Source organism: Cucurbita pepo, chromosome LG19, assembly GCF_002806865.2.
Source record: "Cucurbita pepo subsp. pepo cultivar mu-cu-16 chromosome LG19, ASM280686v2, whole genome shotgun sequence".
Classification (NCBI taxonomy): Eukaryota; Viridiplantae; Streptophyta; class Magnoliopsida; order Cucurbitales; family Cucurbitaceae; genus Cucurbita; species Cucurbita pepo.
In genome coordinates this window covers 4,892,943-4,908,111 of record NC_036656.1, presented here as the reverse complement: position 1 = coordinate 4,908,111, position 15,169 = coordinate 4,892,943, and the positions used below count along the sequence as shown (strand labels likewise).

Sequence of the window (15,169 nt, the reverse complement as noted above, 5' to 3'; positions counted from 1 at the left end):
TGTTTTTTTTTTTTTTTTTTTTTTTTTTTTTTATGTCTTCATATTTATAATTTAGTCCCACAATGGTGATGAATATTAAAAAAAAATTATGAAATATGGAATCCCTATAACATAGTCTCAGTCTCATCTTGTGGAGGCTAACATTATGAGTTCCCTCTTGCTGAGGTCACATTGCCACTTGGGGCATTCATAATTCACAAGACATGTCCCTAAGTTTCTAATGAACTGTTCTTTTAGTTAGTATAATATTTTTAACACCAACTGAAAAGGGTAAATTTAATTTTTAAGTTAGATGTAAAATTAGAAAAAATACCCTCAATTTCGTTAATAGCTGATGAAATACTAATGTTAAATTTGTTTTTTTTAATTAAAGACCTAAAAAAATAATTTTCTTTTCTTTTTCTCTATTCTCATCATCTTCCCTCTTCTTTGGATGATGAAAGTCCGACATTACATCGCCTAATTTAGGAAATGATGATAAGTTTATAATCCAGGAATACTCTCTCTAAAGACTTTTGAGAAGCTCAAAGTATGGATTATAATCGAGGAATATTCTCTCCATTAGTACGAGGCCTTTTGAGATGAAGCTAAAAGTTACGAGAGGTTAGGCTCATCTAACACCTACAACGTGACTGTCATGGATGGGAGGAGGGAGAAAATATATATATATTTTTAAATTAAATTAAAAAATAAATGTCACCGGCTCCTTTAATAATTAACAGAAATTTAATCTCCAATAAGGTTTACTCATTAGGTTTAATTTAAAATGTTTACTTTAGAAAAAGTTAGTGTATTTCTTATTCATTTAATTTAGAACTTTTTTTTCTTCTTTAATCTATATGATCTTGTACTTGAATTTGTATTAATTATTAGAATAGAAATTAGGGTGTAGCAATAGCGAAGAAAAATGTGGAATTATTAGTAAGGCTACGTTTTCCATTCTTTGACGATGAAGAAAGGAATTTGAATCAATCAACTAAAGTGGAGGGGTGAAAGAGATTCTGACCTGATTCGTAGACCAACAGCAACCGAAGAATTAGAAATTTTGTTGAAAGTTGAAACCCCATCGCAGTGCCATTCGCCTTTTGATTTGATGAAGCTCACTTTGTCAGATTTATTCTTCCGAAGAAACGAAATCGCAACCAAACAAATTCTCTCCCCATCGTTCTCATTGTTTTCTTTTTATCTGTTCTTCTGTCCCAAGTCTAATCCGTTTCACCCAACCAAAATTACTCCTGAAAAGGATTTCAATTCTTTGTTCTTTCCCTGTGTTTGTTTTCATTTCCTAAGACCCAAACCATAATTTCTGTGCCTTCGAGCTTCTCTGGTTTGTGCAAGAAATGGAGCTGGTTTTCTAGTTTCAGGGTCTGATTGTCGGAGGTTGTATGCAGAGTTTTTCCTGAGAAAATGGCTACAGAATCGCAAGCAGTTGCAGGGAAGCCCAGCGCTAAAAGACAAGCATGGTGAGTTCTTATGTTCTTCCCATTTTTAGAGACCTTCGGTTGGAACTCCCATGGTAATAGTGCTGATTGGAATGATTTCTTTTGAGTTTTTGTTTTACAGGTTCTGCACCAATGGCTTACCGAGTGACATTGTCATTGAAGTGGACGATATGGCTTTCCATCTCCATAAGGTCGCCTCCTTAATCTCCTTGCGAAATTTCCGTCTCTTTCTTCGTTGATTTGGTTGTTTCAGACTGTTTCTCTTGAGTTCTGACCTCATTCTTTTGTAAATTTCCAGTTTCCTCTAATGTCGAAGAGCCGGAAACTAGATAATTTGATAACTCGGCGAGAAGAAAACTACGGTACTCCTACCAGAGAGAATCAAAATGAAATTACCGAATCGGAGGAACAGGAAGAAGATGAAGTTGAGGAAGAACATTGCCATATTGTGCTCTCTGATTTCCCCTGCAGCTCCGAGATCTTTGAGATGGCATCGAAGTTTTGCTACGGTGTGAAGATCGACCTCAATTCTTCCAATGTCGCTTCTCTCCGCTGCGCCGGAGAGTTTCTGGAAATGACAGAAGAGTACAGCGAAGATAATCTAATTTCGAAAACTGAGAGATTCCTCTCTCAGACTGTACTCAAAAGCATCAAAGAGTCGATCAAAACGCTGAAATCTTGTGAACCTGTAATGCCTCTAGCCGAGACCTTAGGCATTACGCAGAGATGTATAGCTTCGATTGCTTCAAAAGCGCATTCATCCGATCCGGCTTTGTTCGGATGGCCAGTCAGTGACGGAGCCAATGACGCTCAAGATCATACGAAGCAGATGCTATGGAATGGAATCGAAACCGGAGGGCGAAAGAAAAGCGGTGGAAGGGGAAGTAATGGAGTCTCCTGGTTTGAAGATCTCGCGCAGCTGAGTCTACCTCTGTTTAAGCAGTTGATTTTCTCCATGAGAGATCAAGATGTAAGCTCGGAAATTATTGAGAGCTGTTTAATGAACTACGCAAAGAAATACATTCCAGGTATATCCAGGTCGAACCGGAAGCCATCCTTGCCTTCCTCCTCTTCGTCTAGTATGCTAACGGAGACTGAACAGAAGGAGTTGTTAGAGACCATAATCAGTAATCTTCCATTGGAGAAGAGCTCCAAAACTTCAACCGCAACAAGGTTCCACTTCGGATTACTGAGGACGGCCAATATATTGAACGCTTCGGAGGCTTGCAAAGCTGCTTTAGAGAAGAAAATAGGATCGCAACTCGAACAAGCTACTCTGGATGATCTTCTGATTCCAAGTTATTCGTATCTGAACGAGACCTTATATGACGTCGGTTGTATGGAGAGAATCTTGTCCTACTTCTTGGACGGATTCGTCGAGAGAAATGCAACGGAAGATAATCAAGCCGAAGATGACGGTCTCAGATCGCCAGCGTTAATGCTCGTCGGCAAATTAATAGATGGATATCTCGCCGAGATCGCGTCCGACTCAAATCTGAAGCTGGAAAAATTCTACAACCTGGCAATTTCTCTCCCCGAACAGGCTAGACTCTTCGACGACGGTGTTTATCGAGCCGTCGACGTTTACCTCAAGGTTCGCAAGAAGCAACCTCACAATCCTAACTCAGCACTGATCTCAAAATCCTCTATCGGCCTTAGCTAATTAACTCGTGTAACTTCTTTTGACAGGCGCATCCGTGGATCTCGGAAGCTGAACGCGATAAGATCTGCGGAGTAATAGACTGCCAAAAGCTGACATTAGAGGCATGCACCCACGCCGCTCAAAACGACCGACTTCCACTGCGAGCAGTAGTACAGGTCCTTTTCTTCGAACAGCTGCAGCTTCGTCACGCCATCGCCGGAACACTCATAGCCGCCGAGTCAGTTCCGCCGGAGACCGGAAGATTCTCAGCCGTTTCCCGTCGCGAAACGGAGGAGATGCAACAGGGAGACGAAATGGAGGATGAAGTTCCGGCCGCAATAGCGCACGAGAGCGGCACGTGGAGAGAGACGGTGAGGGAGAATCAGATGCTTCGCTTAGACATGGATAGCATGAGGACGCGAGTACATCAACTTGAAAGAGAATGCTCGACGATGAAGAAACTAATCGATAAGATCGATAAACCGGAGGCAGAACCACAAGACGGCGGCCGGCGATGGCGAGGGTCGTTGATCAGGCGTTTCGGATGTAAGTTCAAAACTCAGGTATGTGATTCGCATGAATCGGCGGTTCTTGATGGCCGGAGAGGACGAAACCACCATCCTCAGCAGTAGAACCTCCTGCAGGTGATTATTCACCCCCCCCCCCCCCCCCCCCCCCCCCCCCCCCCCCCCCCCCCCCCCCCCCCNGCCACGAAAGCTTACCTTTATTATTATTTTTATGGGAATCAAATTGGATGCTTCGACGCACCGTTTTGATTGTGGCACGGCTTTTGAGCGGATGGATATATATTAAATTAATATCATCTCATGACACGTGTGCCTCTCATTTATGCTCTAATTATGCACAACAACACTCCTTCAAATGGTAGTATCAGTTAAAGGTGAGGGTTTAATTTAAAATATTATGAAACTTATATATATAATTTAATGGTAGGATCCAAATAGACCTCTCTAATAATTGGAGGCTCAAATAATTGCATAATGCATCCTGATTTCTTTTTTGTGTTAAAAAAGGTGTTTTTATTTTTTGGTTCATGATTAAGCACTTTCAGTGAATACAAAGCCTATCCACTTTCTACTATCATTGCTTCCTCTTCTTCCTCCCCTTCATAATTGTGTTTTTTTTGTTTCTTTTTCTTTCTGCTTTGGCTTTTTGTTTCTGGTTCGTTTTTACACGTGTTTTATTCCAACGGTAGTATCGATTAAGGGGAGGCCTTTGAAGCTTATAGTGTATTTTGTTCGAGAGGAAGATTGTTGAGGATTATTATATGGGTTTATAAGGAAGAAATACTATCTCCATTGATAATGAAGCCGTTTAGGGAAGCTCAAAGCAAAGTCACGAGAGCTTATGCTCAAAGCTGACAATATCATGCTTGGAGATTTTTTATTCTTTAACATTAACCTTATTTTTACTATATTAACCACCGAGTCTTAAATTTTAATTTAGATATGAAAAATAAACACAATTATTAATTTTTATTGTTAAATAGAGAGCGAGAAAAAAGTTGGCCAAGGAAAGAAAAACCGAGTAACCCGAATTTGGGTGAGACAGTCGGTGGTAGCTCTGAGTCGAAGCCGAAAACCAATCTGATCCGAAACTTCCTACCATTTTGGAGTCTCTGACTCTGCTGAAAACAAGGAGATTGACCCCTTTACATTTTCCCAACACCCAGTTCCTTCGAAACTATAAGTATGCATCCAAGGTGTTTGAATAAATACTCTTCTTCACTTCCCTGTAACATTTTCTCAAGCCAAATGGGGAGGATGCCATATTTGGCTCTCAATAGTGATCCGCTGATTGATGAGATTTTAAATTCTGATTTCAATGAGCTTAAAATTGCAGCCACCAGGCTTATTCATCATGCCGCCAAGCTCGGTGGAAAGGGCCTTGGGACTTCTTTTTTCAAATGGCTTGCCTCTTTTGCTGCCATGTGAGTGCTTTCTAATGCAATGGAGCCCAAAAAATGGGTCCCTTTTGGATTATTTATGGATTCTGCTTGTTCTTGGTTCTAAATTTCATGTTTTTTTATTACATCGCTGTGCAGTTACTTGTTGATTTTGGACCGCACGAACTGGAGAACAAACATGCTTACTTCGCTTCTTGTCCCTTACATTTTCTTCAGTCTTCCTGAAGGAATTTTCGACTTAGTGAGGTGACAGTCACGCTCGTTTCTTCTTATTTTTATTGCTTTAGCTGATGGCTTTCAAATGTCAACGATATCGTTTTCCTCTTGATTTTGATTTTGTTAAGAGGGGATGCTGGGAAATGGATTGCCTTCGTTGCAGTGGTATTGAGGCTCTTCTTCCCACGACATTTCCCAGGTAATAAGCATGGTGTCCTCTGTTTAGTTTTCCACAACTTATTGTTCAGTAACCTGATGTTTTGTATGATAAAGCATTGCTTTTCGATTTGTGAGATCCAGTCGGAGAGTGGAACAAAGCCTTCCTTATAAAGGTGTGGAAACTTCTTGACTCGTGTTAGAACTTTAGGGAACGCCCAGCAGGGAACTTTAGGACGATAGCCCCCAAGGAATGGATTGTGAGATCTCATATCTGTTAGAGAGGGGAACAAAGTATTACTTATAAGAGTATGGAACCTCCCGGAACAGACACGTTTTAAAACTTTGAGTGGAAATCGAAGAGAGTTAAAAGAGAATAATATCTACTGGACTTGGGCTGTTACAAATGATATCAGAGTCAGATCCCACCTCTGTTGGAGAGGGGAACAAAGCATTTCTTAAGGGTGTAGAAATCTCTCTCCAACCGATGACGAGTTTTAAAACTTTGAGTGAAGCCCGGAAAGAAAAGTAGGAAAATATCTCCTAGGGTAGGATCCTTGTATGATGCATTGAATAATTTAACTACAAAAAGGCATTCATTGGTTCCTCATCACTATTAGACTCAAACTTGTAATCGTTGATGTTGAACTCATGGTTGAGAGTAGTGGAAGTGAGATTGTAAAAGCTGAAAACATTGAGAGAGCATGTTGATGTGCAGATTGGCTAGAGATTCCAGGGTCGTTGATTCTGCTTCTGGTGGCAGCACCAGGGTTCTTTGTACACTCATTGAGAGACCACTTGGCTGGCGTCGTGATATGTTTGATCATTGGATGTTACCTTCTGCAAGAGCACATTCGCGCATCAGGTGGCTTCAGAAACTCTCTTACTCAAAGCCATGGCATTTCCAACACCCTTGGCATCGTCCTCCTCCTTGTCTTCCCTGTTTGGGCCATGCTTGCTCGCTTCTTCTAGCTCTAAATCCCACACATTTGCTTCTCACTTCTTCATCAACCAAAAATTTTGTAACTTCTTTCACTTTTTTTTGCTTCTTTTCTTCTTACCCTCTTTATATATTTTCCAAATAGTTCATCCATTTGTATGTTAACAACAAGTAAATTTGGCATATTCATTTACATATTTATTAAATAGAAAATTATTGTAAGATCTCCTATTATCTCACATAGATTGTAGAGAGGAACCAGTGTAACAAGGACCCAGAAATAGGTGGATTGTGTGAGATTGTGAAATATTATAGCGGAATTGTAATGACATTAGATTTTAAAAAGGTCCCTCAATTCAATTGTTTGAATTAATATCGGGGACGTGAATTTAAAATGGCATGCTGCTACTTGGACTTGAATCCAGATGCTCAAGCACTGCTTTCTAAGAGTAGTGTCTATCGATTTCACCATAGCGGCTTTCTCAAAATCATAATAACCTATTATTATTCACTGTCGAGATTGAAAAAATATAATTAGAATCAATTTTATTAATTTAGTAGGCGGTAACAATTATGGTAAAAAAAAAATACATTTTTTTAATATTATTATTGAAACTTTCCGTCCTCTCTTATAACCCTTAATCAACCCTTGTGGTATATTCCTTGTAAGGATTATTGGGAGTGGGTCCGACATTGGTTAATTTAGGAATGATTATGGGTTTACAAGTAAAGAATATATCTCCATTGGTACGAGGTCTTTCGGGAAGCCCTAACACCTCTAATGCTCTATAAATTTGTTTATGTCTCCGACCCAAAATTGAATTAAAATTTGATGATTCAAATACAAATTCCAAATGTTTATGAAATAAAAAAAATTAAAAAAACAAACAAACAAAATAAAGTAAAATTATTATTAAAGAAAAAAAAAGAAGTTAATAGGTATATCCTAGTAGCGAATGAGGTGTAGCCACGTGGAAATAATAAAGCCAATAGTTGAGCATGCAATCACCCAATAAGATTTTTCTTATCCAATTCTTTATCCTTCTCTAACCTAAGCCACGAAATCATCATCCCTCCTCTCACTTTCATAACCCTTCTCTACTGGTCGTTATAGTTTCAGTACCAGTCGCCGGAGCACATTTCATTCTACTCTCCGACACTGAGACTGAGACAGAACAATGGCGGCCTCAGTACACGCCGCGGCTACGCTTATCCAGCCTTCTAAGTTGGCCGTCTCCGCAAGGACCGCCAACTCTCAACTCAGATCTTCTCAGAGCGTTTCTAAAGCTTTTGGCGTTGAATCTGCCGGAGCTAGACTCACCTGCTCTCTCCACTCCGATCTCAAAGACGTTGCTCGTAAGTTCTCTGATGCCGCCAAGATCGCTGGCTTCGCTCTTGCCACTTCCGCTCTTGTCGTTTCGGTATGCCCTTTCTTTGCTTGTGGAGATTTTGTTTGTTATGATTCTCGATGTTTTCAATTTCAGGATCCTATCTGTACAGATTACGTTAATTTACCTCCTGAGTTTAGTCGCTTAGATTGATAATTTCTTTCAGTTATTGTATTTTGGGAGTTGAGTTCTATCTGATTACCTCGAATTAGGTTAATGACAATTTCGTACCGAAGAGCTTGGAAACTTCATGAGCCTTTGAAGTAGAAAAATGAATCTAAAATTTTAAGGACGTATTAGCAAAGGCTTAATAGGAATTTTTGAATGCAGAGTGACCAAGTAACTACAATGCTCCAGCGTTAGTGAAATGAAAATAAGAGAAGATCAAACATAATGCATCAAGAATGACCCGACTGACACTTGATCGATGATAAATTGATAATCATCTGAACTATTTGATGCATTTTCCTGTATTTCCAGGGAGCCGGTGCGGAAGGAGTACCAAAGAGACTCACATTTGATGAAATCCAGAGCAAGACATACCTTGAAGTAAAGGGAACTGGAACAGCAAACCAGTGCCCAACCATTGATGGAGGAGTTGATTCATTTGCCTTCAAATCTGGCAAATACCAAGCCAAAAAGTTCTGTCTGGAGCCCACTTCTTTCACTGTCAAGGCAGAGGGAGTGAACAAGAACTCCCCACCAGAATTCCAAAACACCAAGCTCATGACTCGCCTAACTTACACCCTAGACGAGATTGAAGGACCCTTTGAAGTGAGTGATGATGGTTCCATCAAGTTTGAGGAGAAGGATGGAATTGACTATGCTGCTGTCACTGTTCAGCTGCCTGGAGGCGAGCGTGTTCCTTTCCTCTTCACCATCAAACAGTTGGTGGCCTCTGGAAAGCCAGATAGCTTTGGAGGAGACTTCTTGGTGCCATCATACCGTGGCTCCTCCTTCTTGGACCCAAAGGGAAGAGGAGGTTCGACTGGTTATGACAATGCGGTGGCATTGCCGGCTGGTGGAAGAGGTGATGAAGAAGAACTTGCTAAAGAAAACAACAAGAATGCTTCATCTTCAATAGGGAAAATCACTTTGAGTGTGACCAAGAGCAGGCCTGAGACTGGTGAAGTTATTGGTGTGTTTGAGAGCGTTCAGCCATCTGATACTGATTTGGGAGCAAAAGCTCCAAAGGATGTGAAGATCCAGGGTGTCTGGTATGCTCAGCTTGAATCTTAGACCCCTTTCTTTCTTTGTTTTATTGATTTGCATATAGTGTCGTTGTAAGTTTACTAAGAGAGTTGCTAAACTTTCTTCGAGAGAAACGCTAGAAGGGGTTCTATTTCATTCCAGTTTGCATATAAATTCTTCTTTGTGCCTTTCATTCACTCTTCACATTTGGTCGAGATTAGAGCGTTTTAATTAGTTGAGTTATGTCCTATTATAACACTTTTAGACTTTAAAATAACAAAATAGATAATATAGAATTTGTGAGAACCCACGTTAATTAGAGGGGGAACGATGAGGCTGACCTCTAAGGAGATGAATTGTGAGATCTCACATGAGTGAAAGGGAGAACGATGCATTCTTTATAAGTGTGTAAGAACTTCTCCCCTACTAAACGCGTTTTAAAGTTTTAATGAAAAATTTTCAATTATAAGTTTAGTTGCTTCCAATATTAAAAATTATTTGATGTTTGAACTTCGTAAGATATTTAATATTTTTAAATTTTTAATTATGTGTTTAATAGATATTTATTTTTTTTATTTTGTTTATTTTATAAATCTAGTCAATATAAAATTAGGTGTCAATTAATTTTTAAAATTTTTTATAATTTATTACATATTTTAAGGTTAATAAATTTAAAATTTCAAGTTGAATTAATTATATAATAAAGTGGAAATAAAATTTGATGAAATAATTTTGATTTGACGGTTTTATTTTTTCTTTTAAAGAAAAATTTTTTATCGTTCCACAAATAAATAAATGAAGACGTTTGGATAAACTCGTCTTTAGTGAGCAAAGATTCCAACGTTCATACAGTGAATGTCCAATTATATAAAACTAAATCACAAATTGCAAATTTTCCAATTAAAACTACATGTCCAAAATCATCTGAATTTTCTTCAGAAATCAGAAAGCCAGCCAATCTCGTTGAACACGATCGCGGTGCGGCAGCGTAGCCATTAAATCCCCTTTCCGATCTTTCATTTTCCGGGAATCCATTTTCTTTTCCATCCAAACAAAATCGAACAAACGCAACAAACCCGATTCCATTCTCCAGATTTCGAGGTCTCCAGAGCCAAATTCAAAGTTCCCCCCATTTCCGAGCGATGAATCTATGATGGAGGCGAGTGGTTTCGGCGTAGAAAAGTTGCAGAGGGAAAATGGAAGAGCTGCCGGGGGCATTGGGCACAAGCCCAAGCTTGGTCCTCCGTTTGGGGCAGGCGATTTTCGCCTCCGCTTCCCTCTTCTTCATGTGTCTCGAAATTGAGTTCTACAGCTACACGGCTTTCTGGTAATCATATTCTTTTAACCCCTGTTTCTTCAGTTCCTTACTTCTCCAATTAGGTTGTTTTTGTCCTGGTTTTCTGATCATGATTGGATTAATAATAATAATACATCATGTTTTTGTAAGTAGCAACTTGTGTTAGTTTCGTGGCCTAAGTTCAATTTCAATCCATGCATTTTGTATATTAGTATATCAAATGTTTGATTACTGCCTATAGGAATTGATTAAGAACCACCTAACTTTAACAGGATATGTTCTATAGGTACTACTGTGTTCTTGAGTTCATTAGGAATTGATTAATGGATTGTAGAAAACTATGTGTTCTTTCGAAAAGTTGTAAGTTTAGATACTTTTGATGAAGCCATAGTAACCACCCATTTTAAGGAAAGGAATGGTATAGGAGCTCCTTTGTACCAAATGAGTTGTTTAATAGGATTAGTCAAAGGGCATGTAAAAATTTGATTGTTAATGCCAACCCGAGCATACACGCTCCCACGTTCGCTTCTTTGCCCATTTTTATCGAAGAAAGTGGAAGTTAGAGGTTGAATTTTGTTTAAAGTTAAGGTTCATGAACTATCCACTAATCCAATGGCCTGTTAACTTGAAGTTGAATGTGTTTTTTAGTAAAAATCAGGCTTAAAGTTTTGAAACATTTGTCATCGTTTTTTTTTTATGTAATTTCTATCATGGCAAGGTGGAAATCAAAGCATCATCCTTCGGGGTTGTAAAAGGTACTTCGTCTATTAAACTATGCTCGGATTGAAACATTTCTTTCCGTTGTTATTTCTAGGAAGATGAATCGTATTTCAACAAGAATTAGCTGATCCGGGTTGTGCTAATATACTAATGGAATCATTTCGAACTAGTTTACAAATTACAGAGTGGAAGCCTAAAATGACTGTTTGTTGGGAATTCAAATGTTTGGTAGCTCTGGATGTCTAGTTTTGGAACTGTTTATACGATGAACTTTCTATTTTCTAAACAAAAAGTTGTCTGATCACACCAAGTTTTCTATTACAGAGTGATTAGCATTGTCCAATATTTTAGTAATCAGTTGTAAGGTGAAAAATTCTTATCAAAATAATGTAAGGGCACATAGGAAGAACTAGAAAAAATTCTTATCAAAATAATGTAAGGGCACATAGGAAGAACTAGAAGGATATTGTTTGATGTTCTTCTCCAAAACATTAGGCCATTTGTTTTTTTGTTGGCATTCTTATGTTCTAGTTGCAGCTATTTCGACATAAGGATAACGACATCGAGTTTAATATGTTTGGAGTCAGACTGATGATGTTAACAATGAAGATTTCTGCTATTTCGAGATCGAGTTTAATGATCTTAGAACAACTTCTGATAGATGTTCTTCCAGGAGGGCATAAATTATGAAAACTTGAGCTATTTTCTGTTCTTTTTCCTGCAAAAGATATGAAGATCCAAAATCTCAAGAAAACTTCATGATTGCTCATGTTAATTCCCCCAGCTATCTAGTGACAATCATGGGCTTGATGGTTCCTTGGAGTCTGACATTGGCAGTGGTGGACGGATATTCGGTTTTTGTTAGGCATTTACCTCCTCAGGCGAGAGTAACGGCGATCATCGTCGCCGGAGACTGGGTACGAGAGAAATATCCTCTAGGAAATGAACATATTAACATCTTTGTGTCTTTGCAGTCCAGGTTGAAAAATGAATGAAAACAATTTACATTTGCTGTGTAATATAGGTTCTATCATTTCTCGCCTTGGCTGCTTCCTGCTCGACAGCCAGTGTCGCCGACGTGTTGCTCAAAGTCGGGGTGCCGTATTGTTCAGCAAAGCTTTGCAGTAGATATAGACTTTCAGCAGCAATGGCTTTCTTGTCATGGTTTCTTTCTCTGGTTTCTGCCCTCTTCAATCTCTGGCTTCTTCCTTCTTTGTAAAGTTGATCAATATGTTCATGTCGTTTCTGGAAAACTGTACATGTCAAAAAAAAAAAAAAAAAAAAAAATTGANAAGTGTTGCATAAATTTTTCCAATCCCTGGGAATTGGATTGGATAACTGTAAAAAGATTCGAGTCAATAATTAACCGTGCTATGCCGAACACATTTGTTCAAACTTCATAGACCAAAAGTATATTCGGCCCCATAAAAATATTTGTTTTCATATTCGTATAAATATCGTTACCCTCTATTTAATTTCCACTAATTCAACCATTAATTTTTAAAAAAAAAAACTCTAAAAATAACATGTTTTTTATTTAATTATAAACTTATTTTTTTTTTTCTTTGTCACTATAAATCACGTTTTATTGGCATTAAAAAAAAAATAAAGAGAGAAAAGTAAAAAATAAAGAGAGTGAAAAAAAAAAAAATCAATTGTCAATCGCAATTATACTAATTTGGCATTCATTTGGTGGATTTCAGATTCAAATCATCCACTTTCATCAAATGCTTAAATAACACGTGGAAAATATGAGAATTATCATTTTTAAAAAATGAATTAATTTAAATTTCAAATTTTAAATGATGAAGTACAGATTAACTTAATTTAATTCTCTATATAAAATTGAGTATCAAGACAAAACATTTTTAAAAAGCTGAAAGATTTTCTATTATTATTAAAAAAAAGACAGATTATTCATCACTAATTAATTATTAGGGGACAAAATCTTATACAAAATTAATTATAAGTGCCACAATTAATATCCAAAGGAGAAAAAAAAAACATAATAATTATCAAATACTTAAAAAACAAAAACTGATTAATATAAGGGAAAGCATGTGGAAATTAAATAATTGATTAGATTAAATTAATTAAAAAAAAAAAAAAAAAAGACAAAAAAGTGATGAAAATGGGACAGTGGTGTCCTTAAGGTTGTTGATTGAATTCCATAATGTGTGGGAATGTCTTTAATTATCTGGTACTTTGTATTCGTCTCTGACGGTGGCGCTGCCCTTTTGTGGGACACCCTGCCCCTTAATTCAAAATAATTTAATTAAATAAATACTTTTTATTATTTATTATATAAAGGGTAATCCCCAACTTTATAATTGCTCATTAATAAATTATGTATCTATGGATAGTTCATGGATTTTATAGTGTTACAATTCCTTTTTCCATTTAGATTCCTATTAATTAATTAATTAATGAATAATTCCCACTTTTTAACTAATATTTATTGATAATCAAATAAAGCCAATGAATAATTGACCTTTTAATTTTAAACAAAGGGTATGCTTCAAAATTAAGCTTTTTATTAGCATTTCCATTTATTTATTATTATTGTTTTTTTTTTTTGTTGGTGGGGTCAAAAATTTGGTAGAAAATTAAATAAAAATAATAATTTTGCAATGTATAATGGTGGGTTTGATGTATCTCATTATTGAGTGGGATCTAAGATTTTGATGAGGGAAGACTTTAACAGAAACTTCTAGGAAGGTCTTTTTCCATTAATTACAAATGGTACTGGTGTGTCAGCGATTATGATAGGCTCTTAAAAGGGTAGATTGTGAGATTCTACGTTGGTTGGAGAGAGAAACAAAACATTTATCCTATATTTTTGAAATTAAATAAAAATTTATTATAAAAAAAAAAAAAAAAAAAANGGCGGTGGGCTGAGCAAGTTGGCGTTCGGCCCAGCAAAACCAGATAAGGTTGCGCCATCCTTTGTCTCGGTGCTGGTTTGCTTTTGTGAATTCCGAGGCATTTTGTCACGTTTTTTTTCAAAAAATAAATAAAATAAGTTACACTGAGCCTGCCACTGAATTCATCACATTAAACTAATTAAATTTTTAATAAAGTTCTATTTTAAATTTTAAATTTTTTTTAAAAAGCTATAATTTGACTTTTGATTTGGTAAAAGGTGAAAAATGTGTCAAGTTTTTTTACTGCATGCTTTTTATATATATATATAGTTTTGTAGATTTTTTTCATTAAATACATATAAGAAGTACGAGATTTATTTGTTTTTTTTTTTATTTATTCAAATGTAGAATTTTAACAGTTGCCCTTTTACCAAAACGTCGATATTTACCTCGGGATAAAAAAAAATTGAAGAATTGACATGAGTAGGTAATAAATATGATGACGAGGGTCATAATTGAGAATACACAGCGCAAATCCCTTCCAACCTGTCACGACCGACTCCCAGCCTGGCAGTCCCCACTGCTATTTAGAAACAAAAGGCTTGGGCCCACATCACTATTTGACAATCCTACGTGGCAATGCTTTTCAAAAACTGGGAGCCCCTTCCTTCTGTGCCCCACCTTCCCTATATATAAATACAAACGCGTTCCCCAATTCCAAACGCCTCCAAATTCCACGGCTCTTGCACTCTCCTCCCTCCGCCGCGCCGCATCGCCGTTAATGGGTATTTGCAGTTCATCGGAATCCACCGCCGTCGCCACCGCCAAACTAATCCTCAACGATGGAAGTCTGCAGGAATTTTCGTATCCTGTTAAGGTTTCCTACGTTCTTCAAAAGAATCCGTCGTGCTTTATTTGCAACTCCGACGAGATGGATTTCGACGATGCCTTGTCGGCTATTAGTGACGACGAGGAGCTTCAACTTGGACAGCTTTATTTTGCGCTGCCGTTGAGTAGGCTGAAGCAGCCGCTTCAGGCCGAGGAAATGGCCGCATTGGCCGTCAAGGCTAACTCTGCGCTCATGAAATGTGGCGCCGGAGATAAATGCAGCCACCGGCGGAGATCTGTGTCTCCAGTAGTTTTCACAGTTGAGGAACTCAAGACTCGCAAGCGACTGTCCGCCGGCCGTAGTGGCGCCGGTGGAAGAACAAAGTTCGCGGCGAATTTATCGGCGATCCCCGAGTAGGGACAATTTTGGAAAATGGGATGGGTTTGTTTTGTAAATAACGAAAAGACAGGGGCTGGTTCATTATTTCTTTTTATTAATTTTATTTTTACAAAAATGAAGGAAGCTCTAATTTTTTGTTTTTCATAATACCTTTTGGA

At 37.6% G+C, this 15,169-nt stretch overlaps 5 protein-coding genes and 1 long non-coding RNA gene across 7 annotated transcripts in view; 5 read left to right on the top strand and 1 right to left on the bottom strand.

Moving 5' to 3' along the window:
- LOC111780946 overlaps positions 1–2,053 on the bottom strand; it is a 4,406-nt gene extending 2,353 nt beyond the window's left edge. The window contains exon 1 of the long non-coding RNA XR_002812930.1: positions 1,007–2,053. This is a non-coding gene — a long non-coding RNA (uncharacterized LOC111780946). The remainder of the gene's footprint in view (positions 1–1,006) is intronic.
- Positions 1,307–5,025, top strand: LOC111780944 (BTB/POZ domain-containing protein At5g66560-like). Of its 2 annotated transcripts, XM_023661313.1 has the most exons (5): positions 1,307–1,463; positions 1,564–1,633; positions 1,741–3,036; positions 3,132–3,728; positions 4,948–5,025. In XM_023661313.1, the coding sequence occupies exons 1-4, from the start codon at positions 1,408–1,410 to the stop codon at positions 3,714–3,716; spliced, it is 2,007 nt and encodes a 668-aa protein (XP_023517081.1). In that variant the 5' UTR covers positions 1,307–1,407; the 3' UTR covers positions 3,717–3,728; positions 4,948–5,025. The 2 variants fall into 2 exon arrangements, with proteins under 2 accessions (XP_023517081.1, XP_023517080.1); XM_023661312.1 differs by lacking the exon at positions 4,948–5,025 and having other exon boundaries at positions 3,132–3,750.
- LOC111780945 (cold-regulated 413 plasma membrane protein 2) lies at positions 4,454–6,507 on the top strand. Its single transcript, XM_023661314.1, has 4 exons — positions 4,454–5,035; positions 5,150–5,257; positions 5,356–5,426; positions 6,102–6,507. Exons 1-4 carry the CDS (start codon positions 4,797–4,799, stop codon positions 6,353–6,355), a joined length of 672 nt encoding a protein of 223 aa, XP_023517082.1. The 5' UTR covers positions 4,454–4,796; the 3' UTR covers positions 6,356–6,507.
- Positions 6,508–7,382: 875 nt separating this feature from the next.
- Positions 7,383–9,095, top strand: LOC111781552 (oxygen-evolving enhancer protein 1, chloroplastic-like). Its single transcript, XM_023662216.1, has 2 exons — positions 7,383–7,744; positions 8,192–9,095. The coding sequence occupies exons 1-2, from the start codon at positions 7,502–7,504 to the stop codon at positions 8,948–8,950; spliced, it is 1,002 nt and encodes a 333-aa protein (XP_023517984.1). The 5' UTR covers positions 7,383–7,501; the 3' UTR covers positions 8,951–9,095.
- Positions 9,096–9,765: 670 nt separating this feature from the next.
- Positions 9,766–12,202, top strand: LOC111781155 (CASP-like protein ARALYDRAFT_485429). Its single transcript, XM_023661605.1, has 3 exons — positions 9,766–10,229; positions 11,704–11,836; positions 11,944–12,202. The coding sequence occupies exons 1-3, from the start codon at positions 10,099–10,101 to the stop codon at positions 12,136–12,138; spliced, it is 459 nt and encodes a 152-aa protein (XP_023517373.1). The 5' UTR covers positions 9,766–10,098; the 3' UTR covers positions 12,139–12,202.
- A 2,297-nt stretch (positions 12,203–14,499) lies between these two features.
- On the top strand, positions 14,500–15,155 carry LOC111781952. Its single transcript, XM_023662696.1, has one exon. It carries the CDS (start codon positions 14,565–14,567, stop codon positions 15,027–15,029), a length of 465 nt encoding a protein of 154 aa, XP_023518464.1. The 5' UTR covers positions 14,500–14,564; the 3' UTR covers positions 15,030–15,155.
- The last annotated feature ends 14 nt before the right edge of the window (positions 15,156–15,169 follow it).